Below are 24,384 nucleotides of genomic sequence, written 5' to 3' on the forward strand. Positions count from 1 at the left end.
ACAAAGCTCAGCTTCTGGCACGATCATTCATGGTACTGGGGTAGAATGTCGGCTGTCAGATTCTGCTTGGAATGTATATGTGTACTAGTTTTTTTTGTCTTTAAATCTGTCCAGCTGTTTGTAAATGTATGCTCAACACTCCAAGGTGCAATACAAACTAAAGAACATAAAAATATCTTGGCTTGGACTTTTGTCATCTATTTTATAATAGCACAACGCCCTCAAATGTGTCCATAAAAATGACAGTTTGTTCTGAATTTGTGTCTTGAATTTTGACTCTTTGCCTGAATTTTTACTCTCACTGTCCAGAATATGCCTTGTTGCCAGGTGGTCACTCTAGTGCAGCAGTGTCTTCTGTATGGCTCCGCATCTCATTTCCAGAGTAGAATGCGGTCAGTGCAGAGCCACTGTTCAAAAGATTCCAGATCCAGTCTGACACATGGGGGAGTATTCAAAAGGTGAGGAATCTGAGGTTTGAAGTTTTTATCACAGAAAACCGCTAGTTGTATTGATTGACATACTTTAGGCAAGCAGCAATCTCTTAAAAATTAATTATTACAACAGAGTCTTAGCTAGTTTGCTTAACTGGGTTCTGACAAACGGAATCAACAAAGTACCTTATTTGCTTGAAACACATTTTCTCTCTTCTTCTGGAAGCCTGACATGCCCAATCTTGTTAATAAAATGTTATGCATACTGCCAGTCGTGGCTGCATTCAAAAACATACAGTGCAGTAGGGTAGACACCATTTTTGCAGTCCCAATAATAAATCTTTGTCAAATAGGTGATTTGTTACAAGGATCGGCCAAGAAATAAATGACTGCGCAAAGACAGATATTGAACATGAAAGGCTTTCTGGACACTCTTCTTCTCAAGTAATTCGTCAAACTTCCCACGAGTCTAACAAATATTATTGACACACATTTATAAATATCTTTAAGTTTTATAGGTACAAGTATTTGCTCGGTGATATTTTACAATAAGAACATGGTTTCCCTCTGAGACGTAAATCAAACCTACAGCTGTTTGGACTGCTGCCCAGCCTCCTATTCTACTGACAGTTACTTTGCCATTCGTGGATTAATTAATCTTAATTTTATTAAAGTAATTTGTTATCTTCATCTCACAGATTCAGGGTGATACTAAAGGTCACGGATGAAAAAAAATGGAATCCAATTTGCTAGCGATATTTATTATCTCAGTCTGCCATAGCATCAAACATATAGATTTGCACTCATGTAATAAAGACAGATTGCTTTGTTTTCTCCAGATATTACATACTTTTAAAAAGTAATACACAATCACGTGCTCTAAAAGGAATACATTTGTGGGGAACTCCTACCTGCTGCAGAGAAGTACTCGGTCAACAACGGAAACAAAAAAAGATGGGTAAAAAAAAGGGAGCCAAGATGTGTGTACACGTGCGCTTGAAATTGATAGTCATTTTGGATGTTTTATTTTTACTTTAATTTTCCGTTCTAAATTGGCTAATTGAATTAAAAATATATTAAAAAATAGGTGTCCTCGAAACAGTGCAAAGTAAAAGAACCAGGGGCCAGATGTAGCAACAAACCAAATTGCGAGTTGCAATTTGCGAGTCCATCCGACTCGCAAATTGCAACTCGCAATTTGGTATGCAGTACGGTGTCTCAGACACCGACTGCGACTCGCTATGGGGTCGCAATGACCCACCTCATGAATATTCATGAGGTGGGTCGCAAATTGCGGCCCCATATCGAGTATAGGCACTCGCAAACATGGAGGCCTGCTGTCGTCAGCAGACCTCCATGTTCGTGACTGCTTTTAAATAAAGCATTTTTTTTTTTTTTTAAGTGTAGCCCGTTTTCCTTACAGGAAAACGAGCTGCACTTAAAAAATACCGAAACCTTTAGTTTCGGTATTTTTTCAGGACCACTCCATGCCCTGAAAAAATATTTGTGGGTCCAGTCACAAACTGGAAGGGGTCCCATGGGGACCCCTTCCAATTTGCGAGTGGGTTACCATCCACTTGAAGTGGATGGTAACTGCGATGCCATTCGGTCGCAAATGGTATTGCATCCCACTGCGAGTCGCAAATAGGAAGGGAACACCCCTTCCTATTTGCGAGTCGGAAATGCATTTTGCGAGTCGGTTCCGACTCGCAAAATGCATTTCTGCATAGGAAACTGCATTTTGCGAGTCGCAAACGGCAAATTTTGCCGTTTGCGAGTCGCAAACAGTTTCCTACATCTGGCCCCAAGTGGCCAAACAACTGACCTGCCCCTGCATAAGGACTTTTTCACAAAAATAAATAATTAAGTAAAAGTTGGGTGCTAGAAACAGGGGAAAGCAATGCACTGACAATGAGCGCTAAGGACACATCGAAAACAGACCCTCACATCGGCGGTGGAAGTATACAAGTCAACGAATAAACATGATAACGAATGCTAAATGGGCGGAATAAACACAAGAATAGAGAGGAAGGCCGTCACATATAAGGAGCAGGGAAATGAGATGAACAATAAAGTCATCCAATCGTAAGCACTGGCCTGATCCCAACCCTGACTCTACATTTGCTGAAATTTAGACAATCGCTCTTAAAAATAGTAACCGCTAACGTGAATTAAGTGATCTTCATCTGAGCAAGTGATAGACTAAATAAGAAATGATGACCAGCAATTCAAGAATGAATGGACAAGTTACATAAATTCAGAACTTTATTTAGTGTCTTCACATAAAAATCAGATGAGTTTACGCCAAAGGGACAAGCCTGATGAAACAGTGCCTTTGTCGGCCGGTGTATCAGGCTTTTCTAGATGAAGAAAGTGACTGGCAATTAGTTTCCAGAGCGAATTGGTACAGAGCTGACAGAAAGCAAGTACTGAAGCTACTATAGATGTGATCCTTAATTACAGGATTGGTTACGCTGAACCGATCCAGTTAATGACAACACAGAAACTTAAGACTCTGGCAGTGATTTTCTTAACACGGCTTTTTAGGAATGTTTTTCTGGATTTTCGTCAAGTCAGTAAGAGAGTTTCTGGTATAGAATTTGGCTTGAAGTTCTTTGTTTTCATACAGGTACCAGGCAATACAAGATCTGCGGAAGGGGTGTTTTCCAAGAAGGCCCTAGCTCACATATAGAGGTCTGTACAGCTCAACTGTATGGATGCGTCTCCAAACTGAAGTTGGCTATCAGCAAACAAAACCGATTTTAACCAGGTTCTTTTTTAATGTTCTGTAGCGTTGAGTAGAAAGGTTCAGCCCAGAGCAACTGAATAACTCTGGCTAGTACCAGCACCTCAGCCAGTCTGTAATGACCAGTGGTACTGAGGTCAGAGAAGTGCTGGTTCAGGACTATTACCACTCACTAAACAAGGCTTCTAGAGACACAGCTGAATATCTGTATCCAATATCGACCAGCTGCAGGGTGGTTTGGATTGTCCCCCTCCCTTTTATCTAGAAACAACTGGACATGGCTCTTAAATTATAGCCCCCACAAACCAGGAGAGGCACCCTCAACCACAAAAAAGGGACAGTGTCAAATATATATCCAAAAGATAAAAGGGTCCCTTGTGGGGACCTAACTAAAATGGGATTCCGTTTACACACTAAAAGCAAATGAGAATACACCATAAACACAAATTTATACGATTAAAAGACTCACTTAAAAACATTAACTATATACTACTGTATATGAGAAATATTTGCATTGATCATACACAGTCGATTTGTGTATTTTATATGCAATGAGTTATAAATACTAAAAAGCATATCGCACACTGATCAACTAATCACACTCCTTTCTAATTCTGCGATCAGACCTCATATCCCACATAGAGATTAAAACACATAGGGCCTGATTACAACTTTGGAGGAGGGTGTTAATTTTGTCCCAAATGTGACGGATATCCTTCCCACCGTATTACGAGTTCCATCGGATATAATGGACTCTTAATACGACGGGTGGTATATCCGTCACATTTGGGACGGATTAACACCCTCCTCCAAAGTTGTAATCAGGCCCATAATCCCATAGTGGACAGTGTGGTCTGTAAGTGGGATGTGTGTGGAAAAATGATGTGCCACTAATGGAGGTCAGCAAATAGGTGGCTATTAACTACATGAAGGAACGAGAGGACACACTGTGTTGTCTGGCATACAATACAGTTTTCTTAAGCCTCAAGTGGATCCAGTAAGACTTTACCACATAACTTATTTTCCTAAACAAGCAATGGAAAAGCCAATAGGTCTCACCTATTCAAGATCTACTGGCTTTGACAATGTGATTTTGCCATATTGTACACCAGTGTGGAAAATGTAAAAACAACAAGGTGATGGCTGAAATGCTAGAATTTATCTCAGCTACTGGTAATCACGTTTGCCAGCATCACAATCCATTGTGTGGCTGCTGTTCATCCTTGCTAAATGTTAGTGGTGTGGAATGTTGTAGAAAGGAGTGGAGGGAGTAGAGTGTCAGAGTGAATTTGTTGGAGTAGAGCATCGTAGAGCTGTAGTAGGGAGAGTAGAGTGTCAGAGTTGAGTAGAGGAAAGTAAAGTTCAGTGGCACAGAGTGTCGAAGAGTGCAGTGCTGCAGAGTAGAGTGGTGTGATGTGGAATTGGGTGCAGTGTGTTGGAGTGAACTGAGGTATGGGGTGGATTATAGTAGACTGAGGTGGAATGGATTGGGGTTGAGTGGGGTGAACTAGAGTGGAGTAGATTTAAATGGAGTGAGGGATTAGATTGGGTTGGACTGAAGTGGGGTGGATTAGACTGGATTGGGGTGGGAGGATTTTAATGCAGTGTGTTGGAGTGAACTGAGGTATGGGGTGGATTATAGTAGACTGAGGTGGAATGGATTGGGCTGGAGTGTGGTGGACTGGATTGGATTAGGTGGACTGGATTGGAGTGGGGTGGATTGGACTGGACAGGAGTGGGGTGCACAGGATTGGACTTCAGTGGGATGGACTGGATTGGAGTGGTTGGACTAGATTTAATGGAATGGTAATGTGGTGGACTGGAGCGGGGTAGATTGGACTGGAGTTAGGTGTATTGGAGTGGGTTGGAGGGATGGATTGAAATAGGGTGGAGTGGACTGGAGTGGAGTGGGGCAGACTGGGGTGGGGAGGACTGGAGGGGTGTGCACTGGAGTGGGTGGACTGGAGTGGATTGAGGTGGACTGGAATGGAGTAGTGTGGACTAGTAGAAGGGGTGAGCTGAAGTGGGGTGGACCAGAGTATGCAGGGGTGGACTAGAGGTGGATAAAATGGGAGTTGATGTGGTGGGTTTGGAGTGGAGCTGTTGAAACTGGAGTGAGGTGACTTGAATGTAGTGCAGTGAACCAAATTGAGTGGGGTGACCTGGGTGAGACAGAATGGATTGGATTTGAGTGGGGTGGATTGGAGTGGATTGGGGCGGTATGGACTGGGGTGGTGTGGGGTGGTGTAGGAAAGTACCATCTTGCCTGGCATGTTTCCCCCATATTTCACTGTATATATGTTGTTTTAGTCTATGTGTCACTGGGACCCTGCCAGGCAGGGCCCCAGTGCTCATAAGTATGTGCCCTGTATGTGTTCCCTGTGTGATGCCTAACTGTCTCACTGAGGCTCTGCTAACCAGAACCTCAGTGGTTATGCTCTCTCTGCTTTCCAAATTTGTCACTAACAGGCTAGTGACTAAATTTACCAATTCACATTGGCATACTGGTACACCCATATAATTCCCTTGTACATGGTACTGAGGTACCCAGGGTACTGCGGTTCCAGGAGATCCCTATGGGCTGCAGCATTTCTTTTGCCACCCATAGGGAGCTCTGACAATTCTTACACAGGCCTGCCAGTGCAGCCTGCATGAAATAACGTCCACGTTATTTCACAGCCATTTACCACTGCACTTAAGTAACTCATTAGTGACCTATATCTCTAACCTTCACCTGGTGAAGGTTGGGTGCAAAGTTACTTAGTGTGTGGGCACCCTGGCACTAGCCAAGGTGCCCCCACATCGTTCAGGGCAAATTCCCCAGACTTTGTGAGTGCGGGACACCATTTCACGTGTGCACTATACATAGGTCACTACCTATGTATATCGTCACAATGGTAACTCCGAACATGGCCACGTAACATGTCTAAGATCATGGAATTGTCACCCCAATGCCATTCTGGCATTGGGGCGATAATTCCATGATCCCCCGGGTCTCTAGAATAGTACCCGGGTACTGCCAAACTGCCTTTCCGGAGTCTCCACTGCAGCTGCTGCTGCTGCCAACCCCTCAGACAGGTTTCTGCCCTCCTGGGGTCCAGGCAGCCCTGGCCCAGGAAGGCAGAACAAAGGACGGACTCTGAGAGAGGGTGTAACACCCTGTCCCTTTGGAAATAGGTGTGAAGGCTGGGGAGGAGTAGCCTCCCCCAGCCTCTGGAAATGCTTTGATGGGCACAGATGGTGCCCATCTCTGCATAAGCCAGTCTACACTGGTTCAGGGATCCCCCAGCCCTGCTCTGGCGTGAAACTGGACAAAGGAAAGGGGTGTGACCACTCCCCTGACCTGCACCTCCCAGGGGAGGTGCCCAGAACTCCTCCAGTGTGTCCCAGACCTATGCCATCTTGGATTTAGAGGTGCTGGGGACACACTGGACTGCTCTGAGTGGCCAGTGCCAGCATGTGACGTCAGAAACTCCTTCTGATAGGCTCTTACCTCTCTTGGTAGCCAATCCTCCTTCCTTGGTAGCCAAACCTCCTTTTCTGGCTATTTAGGGTCTCTCCTCTGGGGAATTCTTCAGATAACGAATGCAAGAGCGCACCAGAGTTCCTCTGCATCTCCCTCTTCACCTTCTGCCAAAGGATTGACCACTGACTGCTCAGGATGTTTGCAAAACCGCAACAAAGTAGCAAGACGACTACTAGCAACCTTGTATCACCTCATCCTGCCGGCTTTCTCGACTGTTTCCAGGTGGTGCATGCTCTGGGTGTAGCCTGCCACCTCACTGCACCAGGAGCTCTGAAGAAATCTCCTGTGGGTTGATGGAATCTTCCCCCTGCAACCGCAGGCACCAAAAGACTGCATCACTGGTCCTCTGGGTCCCCTCTCAGCACGACGAGTGTGGTCCCTGGAACTCAGCAACTCTGTCCAAGTGACTCCCACAGTCCAGTGACTCTTCAGTCCAAGTTTGGTGGAGGTAAGTCCTTGCCTCCCCACGCTAGAATGCAGTGCTGGGTATCGCATGATTTGCAGCTGCTCCGGCTTCAGTGCATTCTTCCAGGATTTCCTTTGTGCACAGCCAAGCCTGGGTCCCCGACACTCCTTCCTGCAGAGCACAACCTTCTGAGTTGTCCTCAACTGGTGTAGAATGGCTTATGCAGAGATGGGAACCATCTGTGCCCATCAAAGCATTTCCAGAGGCTGGGGGAGGCTACTCCTCCCCAGCCCTTCACAGCTATCTCCTAAGGGAGAGGGTGTTACACCCTCTCTCAGAGGAAATCCTTTGTTCTGCCTTCCTGGGCCAGGGCTGCCTGGGCCCCAGGAGGGCAGAATCCTGTCTGAGGGGTTGGCAGCAGCAGCAGCTGCAGTGGAGACCCCGGAAAGGCAGTTTGGCAGTACCCGGGTACTATGCTAGGGACCCGGGGGATCATGGAATTGTCCCCCCAATACCATAATGGTATTGGGATGACAATTCCACGATCTTAGACATGTTACATGGCCATGTTCGGAGTTACCATTGTGACCGTATGAACGTAGTGACCTATGTATAGTGCACGCATGTAATGGTGTCCCTGCACTCACAAAGTCCGGGGAATTTGCCCTGAACGATGTGGGGACACCTTGGCTAGTGCCAGGGTGCCCACACACTAAGAAACTTTGCACTTAACCTTCACCAGGTGAAGGTTAGACATATAGGTGACTTATAAGTTACTTAAGTGCAGTGGTAAATGGCTGTGAAATAACGTGGACGTTATTTCACGCAGGCTGCACTGACAAGCCTGTGTAAGAATTGTCAGAGCTCCCTATGGGTGGCAAAAGAAATGCTGCAGCCCATAGGGATCTCCTGGATCCCCAATACCCTGGGTACCTCAGTACCATATACTAGGGAATTATATGGGTGTACCAGTATGCCAATGTGAATTGGTAAATTTAGTCACTAGCCTGTTAGTGACAAATTTGGAAAGCATAGAGAGCATAACCACTGAGGTTCTGTTTATCAGAGCCTCAGTGAGACAATTAGGCATCACACAGGGAGCACATACAAGGCACATACTTAGGAGCACTGGGGCCCTGCCTGGCAGGGTCCCAGTGACACCTAGACTAAAACAACATATATACAGTGAAATATGGGGGTAACATGCCAGGCAAGATGGTACTTTCCTACAGAGGGGCATACTGTTTTGGAGTGGGGTAGGGTGTACTGGACTGGGGTGAGGTGGATCGGGGTGGATTGGATTGGTCTGGATTAGGGTGAATTGGGCTAGGGTAGACTGGATTGAAGTTGGGTGTACTGGATTGCAGTCGGGGGATTGGAGTGGGGTGAACTGTGATGAGTTAGATGGATTGGATTGGGATGAGGTGGATTGAATTGGAGAGGGGTGGACTGGATTGGAGTGTGGCAGACTGGAGTGGGGAGGACTGGATTGGGGAGGATTGGAATGGGGCTAACTGTAGAGGGGCATATTGGAGTAGGATGGATTTGAATGGGGCAGACTGCTTTGGATTTGAGTGTGGCACAGTGGAGAGGAGGAGATTGTTCTGGATTGGAGTGGGGCAGACTGGAGTGGGGGCAGACTGTTTTGGATTGGTACAGATTGGAGTGGGGCAGATTGTTCTGGATTGGAGTAGGACAGATTATTTTGAATTGGACTGGGGCAGATTGTTTTGGATTGGGGCTATATATATATATATATATATATATATATATATATATATATATATATATATATATACACACACACACACACACACACACACACACATTTATGTACAAATTATCTCTTTGTGATAATGGAAACAATTGACTATTATTAGTATTAGAAAGAGACTTGCCTTTCTCAAAAGACAACTGAAACCCTTTTCACTGATTTGCTTAAGAAGGAATTAAAGAATATTCAGTTATTTTGGCAACAAGTGACACATATGTATATATCTACATTTAATGTATAAGTTTGGGAAGTTTCCTATTGCATAGGAAGGAACAGCTAACAGAAGAATAAACTGAATCTAATATCTAATAATATTGTTCAGAGAGGAGCTAGCCTAACAAATGATTCAGGTTAGAAGAGTTATTGAATTGTGAGAAATAACATGACAGAATTGTTGAATGAATAGTCGAATAGGTGTTAATTGCTTTTGTCATTTATACAGGTACCACCTTAGATTCTTCCTAAGAAAAGAAACATGAACATTTATTGCTATGGAGCATCTAGCGTGTAGGGAGATTCAGGCAGGCACTAGATCTGGAAGTGGCCTCTCTTTTCTCACTCACATTCCCCTTTCCACCTTCTGGCTGTGTGGCACAGATGGTGCCCTAGTTTGACCACGCAGATGCAAAAGAGAATTAGGAGTTATTCTTCTGCTCCTGTGGAAGTCTTGCCTCAAGTCGGTACCTCTCCTGACAACTGGGTTGGGAGAATTGGAGTGTTGTGGATTTGAATAGGGTGGATTGGATTGGTCTGGTTGGATTGGATTGAGTGGAGTGGATTGGTGTGGGGTGGATGGGGTGTACAGCACGACTATGTGCTAAAGCATAATTTCAGAAATTACACATAAGAAAGAAACAATGCAATATTTAGAATAAGATTATAGTCATCTTTTGAGAACAGTGCTCACGACCAGAAAATAAAAAAAAACATACATACACACAAAACATGAGTGCAAAGTGAGAAAAGAATACCTGGCAAAATAAAAGAAGTTAACTATAGAAAATAAAAGTTTGTAATTTTGTTTGTCCTGCTGAGCACGTCTTTGCCAGTCACTGGCAGTCACAAAACGTTTGTTTGCAGGGCACTAGAAGATAAAAATAACATAATAGTAACTCAATCACGTCGGGAACAGAGGACTGGCACTGATTACGTTGAGTCATTCAGTGCTTGGTCCCTGCTCCACATAAAGGATCTGGAAAGATGCTAGGCCTACAGTGACTAATTACAAGGCTGTAAAGAAGAATGCCTGCAACCAAACAAATGGTAAACAACAGGCAGGCTCCAAGCCCTTATGTTAACAGTGTCTCGCAGCGAGAGGCATGTGCTAGCACATACTATCACGGGCTCGACCCTAACAAGGTCCTAAGCATGGCATGCTGTATACTTTCCTTCTAATAAGGGTGACAATGAAAATCTAGCAGGTAATCAGATATTCTTAATTTGTGTTTTTTTTAAAAAAATTTACAAAGGGGTAACTTTATGATTTATTGCAACAAGTATAAATGTGCAAAGAAGAGCCCCATTGGAAGCTGAATACTGTCCCCGCGCAACTTCAATCTAAGTGGACAAACTGAAGTGCACACTTAACGGGCATGCTATTTAAAAAAAAAAAATACTACAGCTATTTTTAAGTTTCCAACAGTCTACACTCCTGGAAAGAGGTCGCCCACGGTGAGTAACTTTTCTCTTACACTTCCAGTGTGTGTGAGCGTTTGAGGAGTGCCCCTTCTACCTGTACTCCAATGAGGATTTGTAGCACGGTACAGTGCTCTATTGTTTTAGGACTAGTTGTGCGCAAAATAAGTATGGTGCATAGATACTCAATAGCACTGCTGGTTTCAACTGCCAAAAACCCTGCACGTACAGAACCTTCTATATTCCATGTGAATAAGTGCTCCGTTTTCGAATTAAAAGAGCGTCTAACTTGAGAGTCTGGAAAGCGAGTCGGAACAACGATGTGTGGTATCAGGAGTTATTGTAAATTATGGACAAGGGTTGGTTTGGTATTCAGCAGTACTGCTCTCATTACGAACAGGGAACTTGTCATCTGGGTACTTATAATAACCTTGTACGTTATGGATCTTTGTGCGTAGCAACCAGATGCTTCTGTAATTATTGCAATGAGTAATGAGCAGACATGATACATTTCTCATTTCCACATGCAAGCAGGAGACCTGATTTACACATTACCATTATGAACTATCTCATTAGCAGTTCATAGTTGAAACATTTCCTAATAAAGATGACGCAGGGGGGAGGCTGCTGACTGAGGCCTCGATGTACATGCAGTGATGCAGAGACACTTGCAGCACCAATCAACTTTCACCTACAAAGTGCTTCATACAAAATGAGGATATCTTTGTCCCTACACCTTCACCACACTAGAGACGCAAAAGCAGGCTTATGCAGGTATGTGAAGGCACGCTGACTGGTGCAACTTGTAGAATAGCGTATGAAAGTGAGATGATCCTGAGCCAGACTAAGATAAAATACGAAAAGTTTCAATTCTATTAAGGACACGGAGGCGAGGATTATGCAGATCTTTCTTCACTTTTTATTAATTAGCAAGTTCAAAGTTAAACACAATATGAACAGAAAAACTACAAGTTCCATGAAGCCGCCGCCATGGTAACCAGCATCCAATGAGGACCCTCCAATCACGTCCATATAAATATTCCCAGGTGCGTCAACCGTCCTCGACTTCACTGCGGAAAGAATCCTGGTAGAATCAATTGGTTGTAGCCTCGGAACCTACAAAAGATGATGATATTAGGGGCTATACTGATAAATAATGTCACAATGCGTAGTTATGAAAGAATGGAAACATACACGTTCTGAAACTGTAATGCCAAAGTACAAGCATAATAGTTATCAATTCCCTTTAATGAAAGTAAACATAAGAGCAAATATAAGAGAAATTTTTTGCAAAGATATATACCACCTCAGTACGAAGACCAGATCGGGTGGGAACAGACTCGTGAGTAGTATGTGGGTGGGATAATCCTCGCCTCCGTGTCCTTAATAGAATTGAAACTTTCCTTCACGATAGCTAGGAAATTTCGTATTCTATATCAGGACCGGAGGCGAGGATTATGCAGGTTCAAAGCTTACTCACCACCAGAGAGGCTGCATCATGAATTGGTTTAAAGTAAAAACGTTTAAAAGTAGATTCAGAAGACCAATCAGCCGCATGCATAATGTCTTCTAATCTACCACCCACCTGTACAGCCTTTGAAGCCATGGCTCCTCGAGTCGAATGGGCGCCAAACACCTGAATATTAATACCTGCCTCAGACAGGATCCATCTGACCCATCTGGCAATGGAAGGAGAAGAAACCGCCTTAAATGGTTTCTTTAAAGAAATCAATAATTGATTTTCTCCTGCAGGCCTAAGATTCACGGTCACTTCTTCATACACTTTAAGACATCTAACGACGCATAATTTTGGTGAATCAGGGAAAGCTGGGTAGGATACTGACCTGGTAAGATTCTTCGTTCTCCGTGAGATAGTAAAAGTGACTCCCTCTGGGGTAAAGATTTGAGATGAAACATCCAGAGCTCTGATATCTGATACCCGCTTACATGAGATGAGGCACAAAAGTATGGCTAATTTGGCGGACAATTCCTTTCTCGACAGAAGGTGATTATCCTGCCAAGAGGTTAACAGATTAAGAACTGTGTTGACATCCCATAGTTCTGCGTATCTGGGTTGAGGAGGCCTAGAGAGTCTAATACCCTTGAGAAGTTTACAAATCCAGGGGTGTTCCCCAATAGGGTGATTGTTCAGAGGGGGGTGGCCCGCAGAGATGGCTGAACGAAAAGAGTTGATCGTACAATAAGCTAGACCAGACTCCGCTAATTCTGCTAGGAAATTCATGATGTCTGTAATACTGGCCCCCACGGGATCACAGTGTTTGCCCACACACCAACTGGCCCATCTGTTCCATGCAGATCTATAGCGCTTGCATGTCCCAGGGGCCCATGCCTGCGCAATGAAGTTTTTAGCTGCTTGCGAAAGTCGGTAGTCTTGCCAACGATGCCTGAAATCTTCCAGGCCATGAGGAAAAGATGACCCTGAAGGACCAGGGGGTGATAAAGCCCCGACGGATCCCTGAGGATCGATGGAAAAACCGGGAGACGAAGAGGGCACTCGCAAGAGAGTTCCAGTAGAGTTGGGAACCACGCCTGAGATCTTCACCAGGGGGTTATTAGAATCACTGTCGCCTCCTGACGCCGCACCTGAGCTGCGACCCGCGGGATAAGAAGAAAAGGTGGGAAAGCATAACCCTGAAGCGTCCCCCAGTGCTGGAGAAACGCATCTACTGCCGCTGCTCCCGGATCCGGGCGCCAGCTGAAGTATAGGGGAAGATGAGCATTCCATCTGGAAGCAAAGAGGTCTACTGAGCAAGGACCCCAACGGGCCATGATCGCCTGAAAAATCGAAAGATGTAGTTGCCAATCGCTGGAGTCCGTGAGAAACCGGGAATTCCAGTCCGCCCGAACATTCTGGGCTCCTGGGAGATATTCCGCTGTCACCGAGACTTGATGTTGAAGGCAAAAATGCCAGAAATCCTTTGCCAATTCCGCTAAGGCTCTCGATCGTGTGCCCCCTAAGCGATTTATGTATTGTACCGCCGATATATTGTCCATCCGTAGTAGCACTACACGAGACCCTGTCCCTCGTCAGAGACCTGATCGCAAACGATCCCGCAAGGAGCTCCAGACAATTGATATGCATGGTCAGTTCTTGCGGGGTCCAGCGTCCCCCAAACGAGATGTCCCCGCATCGAGCTCCCCATCCCTGGCGACTGGCGTCCGACTCTATTACCAGGTCTGGGGCGGCCCCGAAAATGGCTCTGCCATTCCATGCCTCCATGTGATCCAGCCACCAACGTAGTTCCGTGCTTGCCTCCTGAGACAGGGAGATGAGCTCGGAATACGTTACCCCTCGACGAAGGTGAAAGGCCTTCAGGCGCTGTAGGGCCCGGTAATGCAGGGGACCTGGAAAAATGGCCTGAATTGAGGAAGAAAGCAGACCGACCACTCTGGCTAATTGCCGTAGCGAGATGCTGTCGCGACGAAGGACTTTCCTGATTTCCTTTTTTATTTTGGATATCTTGGTCGTCGGAAGACTGAGGGACGCTGACCGAGAATCTATGCGGAAACCGAGAAAGATTAATGACTGGGTCGGAGAGAGCTCCGATTTTTGCTGATTGATGACGAAAACCAGATCCTGGAACAGAGCAATAGTTGTGTTCAGATTGAATAACAGTTGAGACCTGGATTGGTCCATTAAAAGGATGTCGTCCAGGTAAATGATGAGACGTATGCCTTGTGATCTCAGGGTTTCCACGACCGGTTTGAGGAGTTTGGTAAAGCACCACGGTGCTGAGGATAGCCCGAAAGGGAGAGTGGTGAATTCGAAGACCTGATCGTTCCAGAAAAATTGCAGGAACCTGCGATGAGGGGGAAATATAGGGACTGTGAGGTATGCGTCCTTGAGGTCTAGACGCACCATCCAGTCCCCTTGCAGGAGGAGGTCTCGGAGCATATGAATACCATCCATTTTGAAATGTCTGTAAATGACCCAATCGTTGAAGGCCCGAAGATTGATAACAGGCCGAAACCCCTTGTCTTTCTTTTCTACCAAGAAGATGTTGCTTACGAAACCTGTGGGGTGAAGGGACGCTAAGGATATGGCGCCCTTGTGCAGAAGATCTTGAACTTCCAAGTCTATAAGCCTGGAGTTTTCTGCTGAGAACACTATCGGTGTTGGCAGAGAATCCTGACACGGGGAACCCCAGAATTCTATCTGGAACCCTGATACTGTCTGTAGAATCCATGCATCTGATGTAATGCGCCTCCAATTGTTCTTGAAAAAACGCAATCTCCCTCCGAAATCGCGAGGGGAAAAAGGGATAATCCTTACCAGAGGGACCTCCTGGGGCATTGGCTGCTCCACGTGCGATCCTAGAGGATCTGCCTCTCCCTCTTCCCCTGTTGGGGAAGAAAGTTCCCTGTCTGCCGTCACGCCAGCCGTTGTTTCGGGAGGCACCGGGGTCTTGTTGGTAAGGACGGCCGGAAGAGCGACCCCTGCCTCGCCCGGCCCCGCCAAAAACCTTCTTCGGAAAAATCTTTTTTATGGATGATTGGGCCTTATCGAGAGCCGAAAACGTAGCCACGAATTTGCCCAACTCCTTAACAAAAGGGTCACCAAATAAATTGCCCTGGGCAACAGCCCCTGCCTCCGAGTGAGAAAGTTCCCCTAATTTGGGGTCTATCTTGATTAATAAAGACCTGCGTCTTTCTGCCGAAATGGCACAGTTCGCATTGCCCAGAAGACAGACTGCTCTCTGGGCCCACCCTGCGATAATGTCTGTTTGAAGGGTAGTGTTTGATTGCTTGGCGCGTTCCGCCAATTGCATAATCTGAGTGAGGGGGCCCAGTATATCAAGAAGTTTATCCTGGCATGCCCTCCAGGAGCGGTCGATTCCCTTCTTGGGATCTTTAGTGTACTTGGCAAAAAATGTACACATTTTCGGGTCTATTTCCGGAGTAAAAGCAACCTAATCGGAAAGAAAAGGGCGTGGGCATTCCGCCCGTAAACGGGCACGCACTTCCTTGTCCAAAGGTTGCCTAATCTTGCTGGCCACATAGTCGGCCACCCTGTGGTCAGGATGCCACTCTGATGAACGCGGATGATAGATACCCTCCGGTTCAAACATATCAGAGTCCGAATCCCCCAGCTCCGAAGGATCTGGTAGCGAAGCGCCAGGACGCCAAGGACGGCCTGAGTCATCATCCTCAGAGGAACCGTCGTCTGAACCTTCTAAGATGCCTCTAGGTGACCCGCTATCAGGGTTCCATAGGTGGTGACTGAAATCACCCATTGCTCCGGGCAAACGGCCCTCCCGGGAGGGTAAACGCTTATGCGTGCGCGCACTCTTGGAGTGAGATAGAAATTCACTATCCTCCAGGTGCCCCGCGTCGCGCTTGCGCTGTTTCTTGGGAGCCGGAAGGGTAGAGGTAGTACCATCCACTCCCGCCATACCAAACATGCCCGTCCCCTTGGAGACTTGTTCCGTCAGTTTAGCGACGGTGTCCCTAAGGGGGGCCAACGCATGTGAAATTGCCTGTGAAAACAAAGCGTCCATCCCAGGGGGAAGGGCACTGTGCGAGGGACCCTCCCCTGGGGACATGTTGGTGAAAGGTTCATGTTCCTGAGAGGAGTGCATACTGAGGTTCAGACGAAAACAAAATAATGACAGAGAAAACACCCTATAGATTTTATAAAGGGTAATTCCCTACCCCCTCTGTCGTATTATAAATTATTTTCACAAGAAAAAAACAAAATTACTTCCCTTCGGGGTAATATCTTACCAATGAGGTGTCACAGGGCAGGGAAAAGCAAGCAATTACAACTTTGTTACAAACAACTGTGAATAAAATTGGAAAAACCTTTGTAATTTCGAGCGTCGAGTTTAAAACACTTGAATCCCGAAAAAACGCTGCAAAAATACACCTCTGGCGCCCTCTAGTGGGCCCGACGTGTATTTATAAATAATAATAGAAACGAAGGAAAACAACGTGCGAAGCCCTGAAAGCAAATAGGCTAACGCACTAGCAAACAAACATTAACTTCAAATCAAACTCTACTCGGAGGCAGAAAAAACGGCACTTATCTGACTTCGTAGCAGTGAAGAAAGAGGACGGTTGACGCACCTGGGAATATTTATATGGACGTGATTGGAGGGTCCTCATTGGATGCTGGTTACCATGGCGGCGGCTTCATGGAACTTGTAGTTTTTCTGTTCATATTGTGTTTAACTTTGAACTTGCTAATTATTAAAAAGTGAAGAAAGATCTGCATAATCCTCGCCTCCGGTCCTGATATAGAATTTAGGATCAGTAGGAATTCAACTCCTGCAGAGTGGTGCATAACACAGCTGTGTCTTCCTGGACCTTTGCCAATCCTCCAGATAAGGGAAGAGAGGAAAGCCCGTGAAACTTAAGAAACACCTCCTCTGGTATTTATACCTTTGTCAAGATAGGAGTGTAGAATCACTAGTCAAAGGGCAGGATGAAGAAATGGTACTGTTCTTTCACCCACAGTGAAGTAGGGGGTAACACTGGGACAAAGGATGCCCCAAAATGTAACAATAAATTTCCTGTAAATCGACAAGGGTGAGAAAATTGCCAAGTGCCATCAGGTTTTTTGCCCACTAGGAAAAAGACCTTATTAAATGCCACTGCTGACATGAAACGACTGACCCCTTTCGAGCCGGCTATAAGTGTACAGCTCATAATGGTTTCATTACTACAAGAGAATGGAAGAGACCCATGTATCTCTCTTACAAAAAGGCACGGAATTACAAAATTCTTCCTCAGCAGAGTGCCCACCCAAGCTACAAAAGCTAAATTTTTCATGGTCCCTACCAGCAGTCTTGTGATGGAACTATGGTGATGGATGAAAATCTTGAATTCCAGCTGGCACCCTCTTTACATGATTTCCAGGGCCTGCAGATGCTGGAAATAAGACCGGTGCTGAACATAAAAAAGGAGCCGGCAATCTCTCCCCCATACTAAAGGAAGATTTGGCATACTCCAGATTCGGGAGACTGCCAAGGTGATGAAGCAGGGTTGAGTCTAGGTTTTCCAATAAAAGCAACCCCAACCATAGCCCTGTCCACAAAACAAAAACGTGTTTGTTCAGAAACTGCTGCTGCTGTTGTTGAGAATGCAAGAACAAGGAAGTGGGCTCTGGGTGGCCGATTCCAAAAGGGCAACAACTTATCCTCAGAAAATTGTTTCATCAACTAATACACTTGTGAAGTACATAACATAAGTGCCAAAATCATCAGGTGAAAAATGACGGAACATTGGGAAACATGCAAATTCCTCTGTCTCCTCCTGATATGTCAATAAGCGGGTCTGACAGCCCGAGGGGAAGCTGCAAAAGCACATAAAAGATCAAAGGTTCTGTCATCCAGAGAACGCATTGGGAACTCTCTGGTGCCCAAGAGTTATAAAAAAAAAGAAAAAAGAAAAAAAGCAGACATCCCTTTTGAGTTTCGCCGTAAAGTACCTGAATATCCTTCAAGAGGGCCTTAGAGACATGCGGCATAAGTGTTGGTATGAAGTGAGAAGTGGGAAGCAGTATACACTGCTTGAGAGTTCCTCCACTATTTTGTCAACTAAATCTGAAGGCAAACAATTCTAAGTGGCCAATGAAGACAACATGCTAGGAAGCGAGGATTGACCATTACGGATTAAGAAATTTCATATATTAGAGCCAAAGGAACCTTGGGAAACCAGTTTCCTCGATGTTCTTCGATTCTCAGTTTTAAAATTATTTGATGGCCTTAGTCAACAGCAAGGCATCAGGTAATAGAGACCCATAGGATTAAAAAAAACATCTTTGAATTCACTAATCTATCGGGAGTAGGAAACCCCTGGAGTTCTCTAAAATGGGCCACTACCTCTAAAAGTTTGAAGTCTTGGACCAGCTTCTACCTGTGAGGTACTGGCTCTTGTACTTCTATTTCCTCTTTTTCACCAGGTTAAAAAAGCCCTTTCCACAATCTACTGGAGGTGTAGTGAAAATAAGTATGTTTGACCACTGACTTTGTGTTTCACCATTGTGCATATTAGTTGTTCAATGTTCACCAGTTGCAGATTACATTTTGTATTCAGTTTAGCTGCCTATTGGCTTTATCGTGGCATTAGACATTGCAGTTGAGACATTGCAGATGAGCTGTGTTTTTCCAAATGGTAAACTAAGCTTGTGTTTTTCGTATTTTCTCTTACCGAACACGATAGCATGATAAGGAAGCGCATATTTTGTGTTTTTCTTTAGTGCAGGGAAGAACTTGGCCTTGGGAGAGAGAGCCTTGAAATCTTGGCCAGCTTTCAATGTTGTTTCTTCCAATTCTGACCTACAGTAGCCAGCATTTTTTTAATAATTCACATCTGAGAGGGAAAGGCCTTTCAGAAGACTTTTTCCCATGATTATGCTATAATATAATCACATATATTTGCTGTGTACACTGCAGTTGACAATCACTTTGATATTTTTTCCTTTCATTGCTGGGACAATTTTTAAACGTGTGCCTCCAACCTACTAATCTCCTTTCTCAGGAACCTCTTGGTGAAGTAATAATAAATGTCTTCTTTAAACTAAGAAGTGCATTCCAGAAATTTTTGTAAGCTCGGTTATTAGTGAAAGCAAAACATGAGGGAAAGGCTATTAACAACAGGCTCAGGAGAAATGGAGGGTTCTTCCACATGCCAACATTTCTGGGAGTACTTGAAAAGTCGATTAAGGCTGCAGTCAAATAGAACAACCAACAGCAATGCTGGTGGCATTTCTGTCTCTGCAAAACCACCTCCCATCTAAGAGACGGCAGTCAATTTGACATCATCCCTATCTGCCACCTTACTGGTACACAGACCACAAAAATGGCCCCAGAAGGTAAGCAGGAGCACCAGGTTGTACAACGCTTTATATGGACAGCTTTCCTTTGCGCACACTGGCCAGCCCCATGCTAAATACAGAAAAAACAGAAGCTAGGGGGAAGTAGCATAGAATGCAGGACTGGCACTTCACACTCACCTTAACAATCAACTCCTGAAAAGAAGTACTAGGTGTAGGGCACAGTCAGTCACTAGGGAAAGACAGGAAAAAACTGTCTTTGCTTTGACTCATTTGGGTTCTTAAGGCAGATAAGCTGAGGGTCTTTGAATCATAAGAACAAAAGAAGGACTATTCCTTTTATTAAAGATTGGAGGAATAGGATTTCAATTGAAGTCATTGGTGGGTTTGGGGAAAAGTGTTTGCTTGTTTTGAGGATGAGGTTCCCTGTCAACAGATAAGGACTAAAGAGGAAAAAGGGACATGGAGGTAATCGCAGAAATAAATGCAACTGCCAAAATCAGAAACACTCAGCCAAAACAACAAAAACAGAAACACAGGAGTGACAAGAGTACTTTGGAGCCATTTGGGTGGAAAGCAGCCAACGACAAGTAGTTTATTTTGGTATCATGCATCACATTTAGGGGCAGAATTTCACTAGCAACAAACAATGACTTGAAAAAAGCAGTACTGTACGAAACATCTTGTAAAACAGACTTTGGTGTGAGCCCTGCAATCAGCAAAACCGCCACACTCCACTAGAAAGCATTTCACTACCATGCTGGAGACAATGAATTTATGATAACCTCTATCAAGAGACAGTACCTGCACTAGACTCTCGATGGCATGAAAGCTGCGGATTAAATTCAAGGCCCCACACAAGAGACTGAGTAGAACAGAAATAATCCCTGCCAGGGTCACTGGTTCCAGGCGCTGATGAGGAGCTGAGAAAAAAAGCAGAAAACGATTATGCAGAAATTCAGTAAGATTATTTGAAGAAAATGCCCCATTGAAAGGTTATTCTGCAGAATTCAGTCTTTATTAATTTTAGATTATTTGAAAAATGTCATATCTGAAACGTTAAAGCCCAAACTACACAGGAAATTGAATTCATTATTAAAACAAGGAAGTTATGGGTTATGCACCCTCAACTGATTCGAATAACACTAATACATTAAGGCCCCGATTGACAAAGGGTATTTTGGTTGTAAGCATAGGATTACAGGATAAAATGTCTGGATGTTCGCTCAGAAGACATTTATAAAAAGGTACCTTACAACTGTAAACACATTTTCACACGTTAAGAGCACTCCAGGGGGCCTAGTACAGATAGGGCACACTTTTCCTGTTTGTGCCACGGTGTACCTTAAAGCAGATGCATCAGATGCAAACAAAGAAAGTGGTCCTAATAAGAAGAATGCACTGCCCTCAGCACAGCTGCGAACTCACCCAAAGGTCGCCAAGTTCAAGAGAAATACAGAGCAGCTGGTCAAAAACTGCTCTGCATATCTAGGTGCAGGCAGCACCCACCCGCAATTTAAAAAAAAGGATTTGAAATCTCCTTGTAGGCAGGTGCAGTGAGTCACTGAACCAGCCTCCAGAGGGGTGTCTGGGGGACCCCCTTTCATCCCTTGAAAGGGATGCCCTCGGGGGGTGCACTGACAGTACACCACTTTTTTCTGGTGCACTTTCTGTGTGCCTCCTAAGGGCATGTTTGCCTATGTGCCTACGTTGGTAATACGGTATGGGCACAGAGGCGAAGTAATTCCCTTATTTGTATGGGGCCACATACCCATGCAAAGGAAGGAATGTCCTCTCTTGATAGCGCTGGTGCTACGTGTTGCCAATGCTATCTGTATTACCGAGGAGGCTGCACAAGCGTCTTTGGCCCTTTCTGTAATCCCAAAAAGCTTATAGGGTACCACAAAGTGGGCACAAACACTTCTGTAATATACGGCCACAGAAGTTACTTCCACATAAGGGGAGGGAAGTGTGGCTTTATAATGAGAGTGCATGCTTGTGCATTTGTAGATGCCCAAGTTGGACCTCGCCCTTTTTGCAAGGTCATCATCAAACTTTTTGCCTCCTTCTTCGTCGTTTTTCTGACCTGTTTTTGTTGGCTTTAGAACTCTGGGCACTTTACCACTGCTAACCAGTTCTGAAGTACATATGCTCTCTGTCTAAATTTTATTGGTGATTGGCTTATCCATGATTGGCATATCTGATTTACTAGGAAGTCCCTAGTAAAGTGCACCAGAGGTGCCCTGGACCTGTAAATCAAATGCTACTAGTGGGCCTGCAGCACTGATTGTGTCTCCCACTTGAGTAGCCCTGTAACCTTGTCTCAGACCTACCACTGCAGTGTCTGTGTGGGCAGTTTGGAACTGCCAATCCGACCTGGCAAGTGCACCCCCTCGCCAGGCCCAAACCTTCCCTTTTAGTACATGTAAGGAACCCCTAAGGTGGACCCAAGGTAGCTCCATGGGCAGGGAGCGGTGTATTGAAAAGATAGGACATGTACTGGCATGTTTTACGTGTCCCGATAGTGAAATACAGCCCAATTCCATTTTCACTGTTTCAAGGCCTATCTCTCCCATAGATTAACATGGGGATTGCCTTGAAATATGTCTTAGCGTAATTTCCCATTGGGAGCAGATACAGATATGGAGTTTGGGGTCTCTGAACTCACAATGTAAAAATAGATCTTTTAGTGAAGGTGGTTTTTAACTTGTGTGTTCGAAAATGGCACTTCTAGAAAGTGGGCATTTTCTTGGTTAACCATTCTGTGCCTCTGTCTGTCTGCTGGAATACATATCTGGGTCAGGTTGACAGTTGGGCTGTTTGTGAAGTTACTCTAGACAGTAACACAAAGGGAGCGGACATGTGCTCTGCATATACTGATAGGTCTTCCTGGGCTAGAGTGGTGGGAGGAGCTGACACTTACACCTAAAAAGGGCTGTGCCTGTCCTTACATAATACAGTCTCCAACCCCCTAAAGTGTGTCTGGGACGAGGGCAGGAAAAGTAGAGTCTTGTGCACTACAAAGACGTTCCTCTGAAGTTTGCCTACTTCATAGACAGAAATGAGTAGAAGTATTGAACCCAAAACACCAGACTTTTGGAACACTTCAGATTAAGGGGAGACTCTGCCAAGGAGAAGAGCTGAAAAGCTGTGAGGAGGAGTACTGTCCCCTTGCTGTGTGTGCTTTGCTGGGTTGGCCTGCAGTTGTAGCTTCTGCTTTGGAGAGGACAAAGACTGGACTTTATTGTGTATCCTGCTTATGAAGTTTCTCCAAGGGCTTGGACTGAGCTTCCCTCCTGTTAAGAAGTCTCAGAGACATCAAAGACTTCACCTGCCAGTCCCTGGGATCTCTTGTTTAGGACCCTGACTTGCCAAGAGGTGCCCACTCCAGTTCCTGGGCCCCTGGGAGTGAAGACTGGCATAAAAGAAGAAGAAGAACCAGACACTCCGACTCCAGACAATTCCAGAACTGACGCTGTTGCCCAACCCCATGCCGTTGCCTGCACCTGAAGCTGTGGTCCCCACTGAAGTGCGACAGCTGCGACCAACACCCCAGGCCAGACGGCGCAACAGTGCCTCTGAAGCCCCACAACATCGTGAGTCCTGAGTGCTGTCACCGACGACCATGACACCTGACTTCGCTGCGGCACCTGTGGCTCCGTTAGGTGACCGCGACCCTGTGAGGTCGCCCCATCGCATCTTGACCCGCTAGGGTGGTCGACCCTGCCCGATCATAATGAACAATGCCTCAGTGCTGACGCAGCCTCAACTCCGCTGCCTCGGTAAGGAACCGAGGCCTCACCTCCCTTGCATAGCAGTAAGGAACCAACATCTCACCTCCTGCGCAGGATTATGGAACCAACGCCACACTGGCTCCAGCAATGCCTTACCTCCTCCAATCCGTGCACGTCTTTGAGTCTGCCTAACTTTTAAGGTACTTTACCTGGGGTCTGTGCGACTCCGGGACTGGCGCTGCACTCCCTTGCGAGTGACCGAAGACTGTTGGGAAGAACTGTCACAACGCCAAAACACCACCTGTTGGAACTATTGTGTTTCTAAGTGCTTATTGGGAATCTTTTAAAATTCATATCTTTGCTTGTGTATGTTGGACGTTTGTCATTTTGGTCTTGTTTTACTTAGATAAATATTGGCTTTTTGCCAAAACTGGTGTGGGGTTCTTACCCTTTCCCACCAAAGATATGGCTGAAGGTTTGCTCTTACAGAGGGCTGGAAGAAAACATTCTTCTGGATAGGAAGGAAAACTGTGGCTTTAGAACAAAAGGGAGGGCATAAAGAGGGGGAAGAGGAGATTTAAGGGCTGGGGAAATTATTTCCTCTGAAAGAAAAAAGAAAAAAAATACAAATACACATACTCCATGGCTTCCGACTGTCTCAGCTTTCTAGACATTCTATTTGGAACATTACATTTGTGCATAGGAGTCAATGTACAAGCATGATGTACAGTTTTTTTTCAACCCAAGTGATTACTTTTTGACAGTATTAGACACCCTCAACTAAGGCACAAGACTATAATTTCACACCACATATAAAACATGGGAAAATGAATGCAGATAAAATGACATGAAGGCCAATGACCAGATTCCAGCCACTATCAAAAGCAAAAGACCAAAGACATCCAATGGGTACAACAGGGGTCCATAGGAGTGGATGAGGTTGAGAGAATCTGTACCATCTATGTTATATTAAATTTAAAGCAACTTTAAAAGCCCTTATCAACTACACCCATAGGAGTTCCCTTATCGCAATAGCTGGCAATGGGAGAGTGCCACCTTCCTGCTAGAATTACAAGTGGGCAGTATCTGCAAGCCAAAACATCTTGTGTAAGAGAAGCTGTAGCAGACAATGCAGCAGCAAAAAACACCATGGGATAGATGCACAAAGCTTTTTTCAGTTTGCAAATGCCCTGCTTCACAGAATCTGGTCATTTGTGACAGGAAAAAATAGGTTAGCGATTCGGTATTAGGAAGGGGCTAGTTAGGGGTTTCCCTGCCTAATAGCGACTCACAGTGGTTATGTTATATTACATAAAATTTGTAAAGCGCACGTAC

At 45.2% G+C, this 24,384-nt stretch overlaps 1 protein-coding gene across 2 annotated transcripts in view; it reads right to left on the bottom strand.

Annotated features, from left to right (window-relative positions):
- SEC22A (SEC22 homolog A, vesicle trafficking protein) overlaps positions 1-24,384 on the bottom strand; it is a 381,620-nt gene that overhangs the window by 118,749 nt on the left and 238,487 nt on the right. The window contains exons 5-6 of one of the 2 annotated variants that reach the window (XM_069224664.1): positions 20,120-20,238; positions 11,415-11,634 (exon numbers count right to left, since the gene is read on the bottom strand). In XM_069224664.1, the coding sequence (XP_069080765.1) occupies positions 11,431-11,634; positions 20,120-20,238 (323 nt within the window). In that variant the 3' untranslated portion in view covers positions 11,415-11,430. Of the gene's footprint in view, positions 1-11,414; positions 11,635-20,119; positions 20,239-24,384 lie in introns of those variants that run through there. The other variant, XM_069224663.1, reaches the window with a different exon arrangement.

Source organism: Pleurodeles waltl, chromosome 3_1 (genome assembly GCF_031143425.1).
Source record: "Pleurodeles waltl isolate 20211129_DDA chromosome 3_1, aPleWal1.hap1.20221129, whole genome shotgun sequence".
Taxonomy (NCBI): domain Eukaryota; kingdom Metazoa; phylum Chordata; class Amphibia; order Caudata; family Salamandridae; genus Pleurodeles; species Pleurodeles waltl.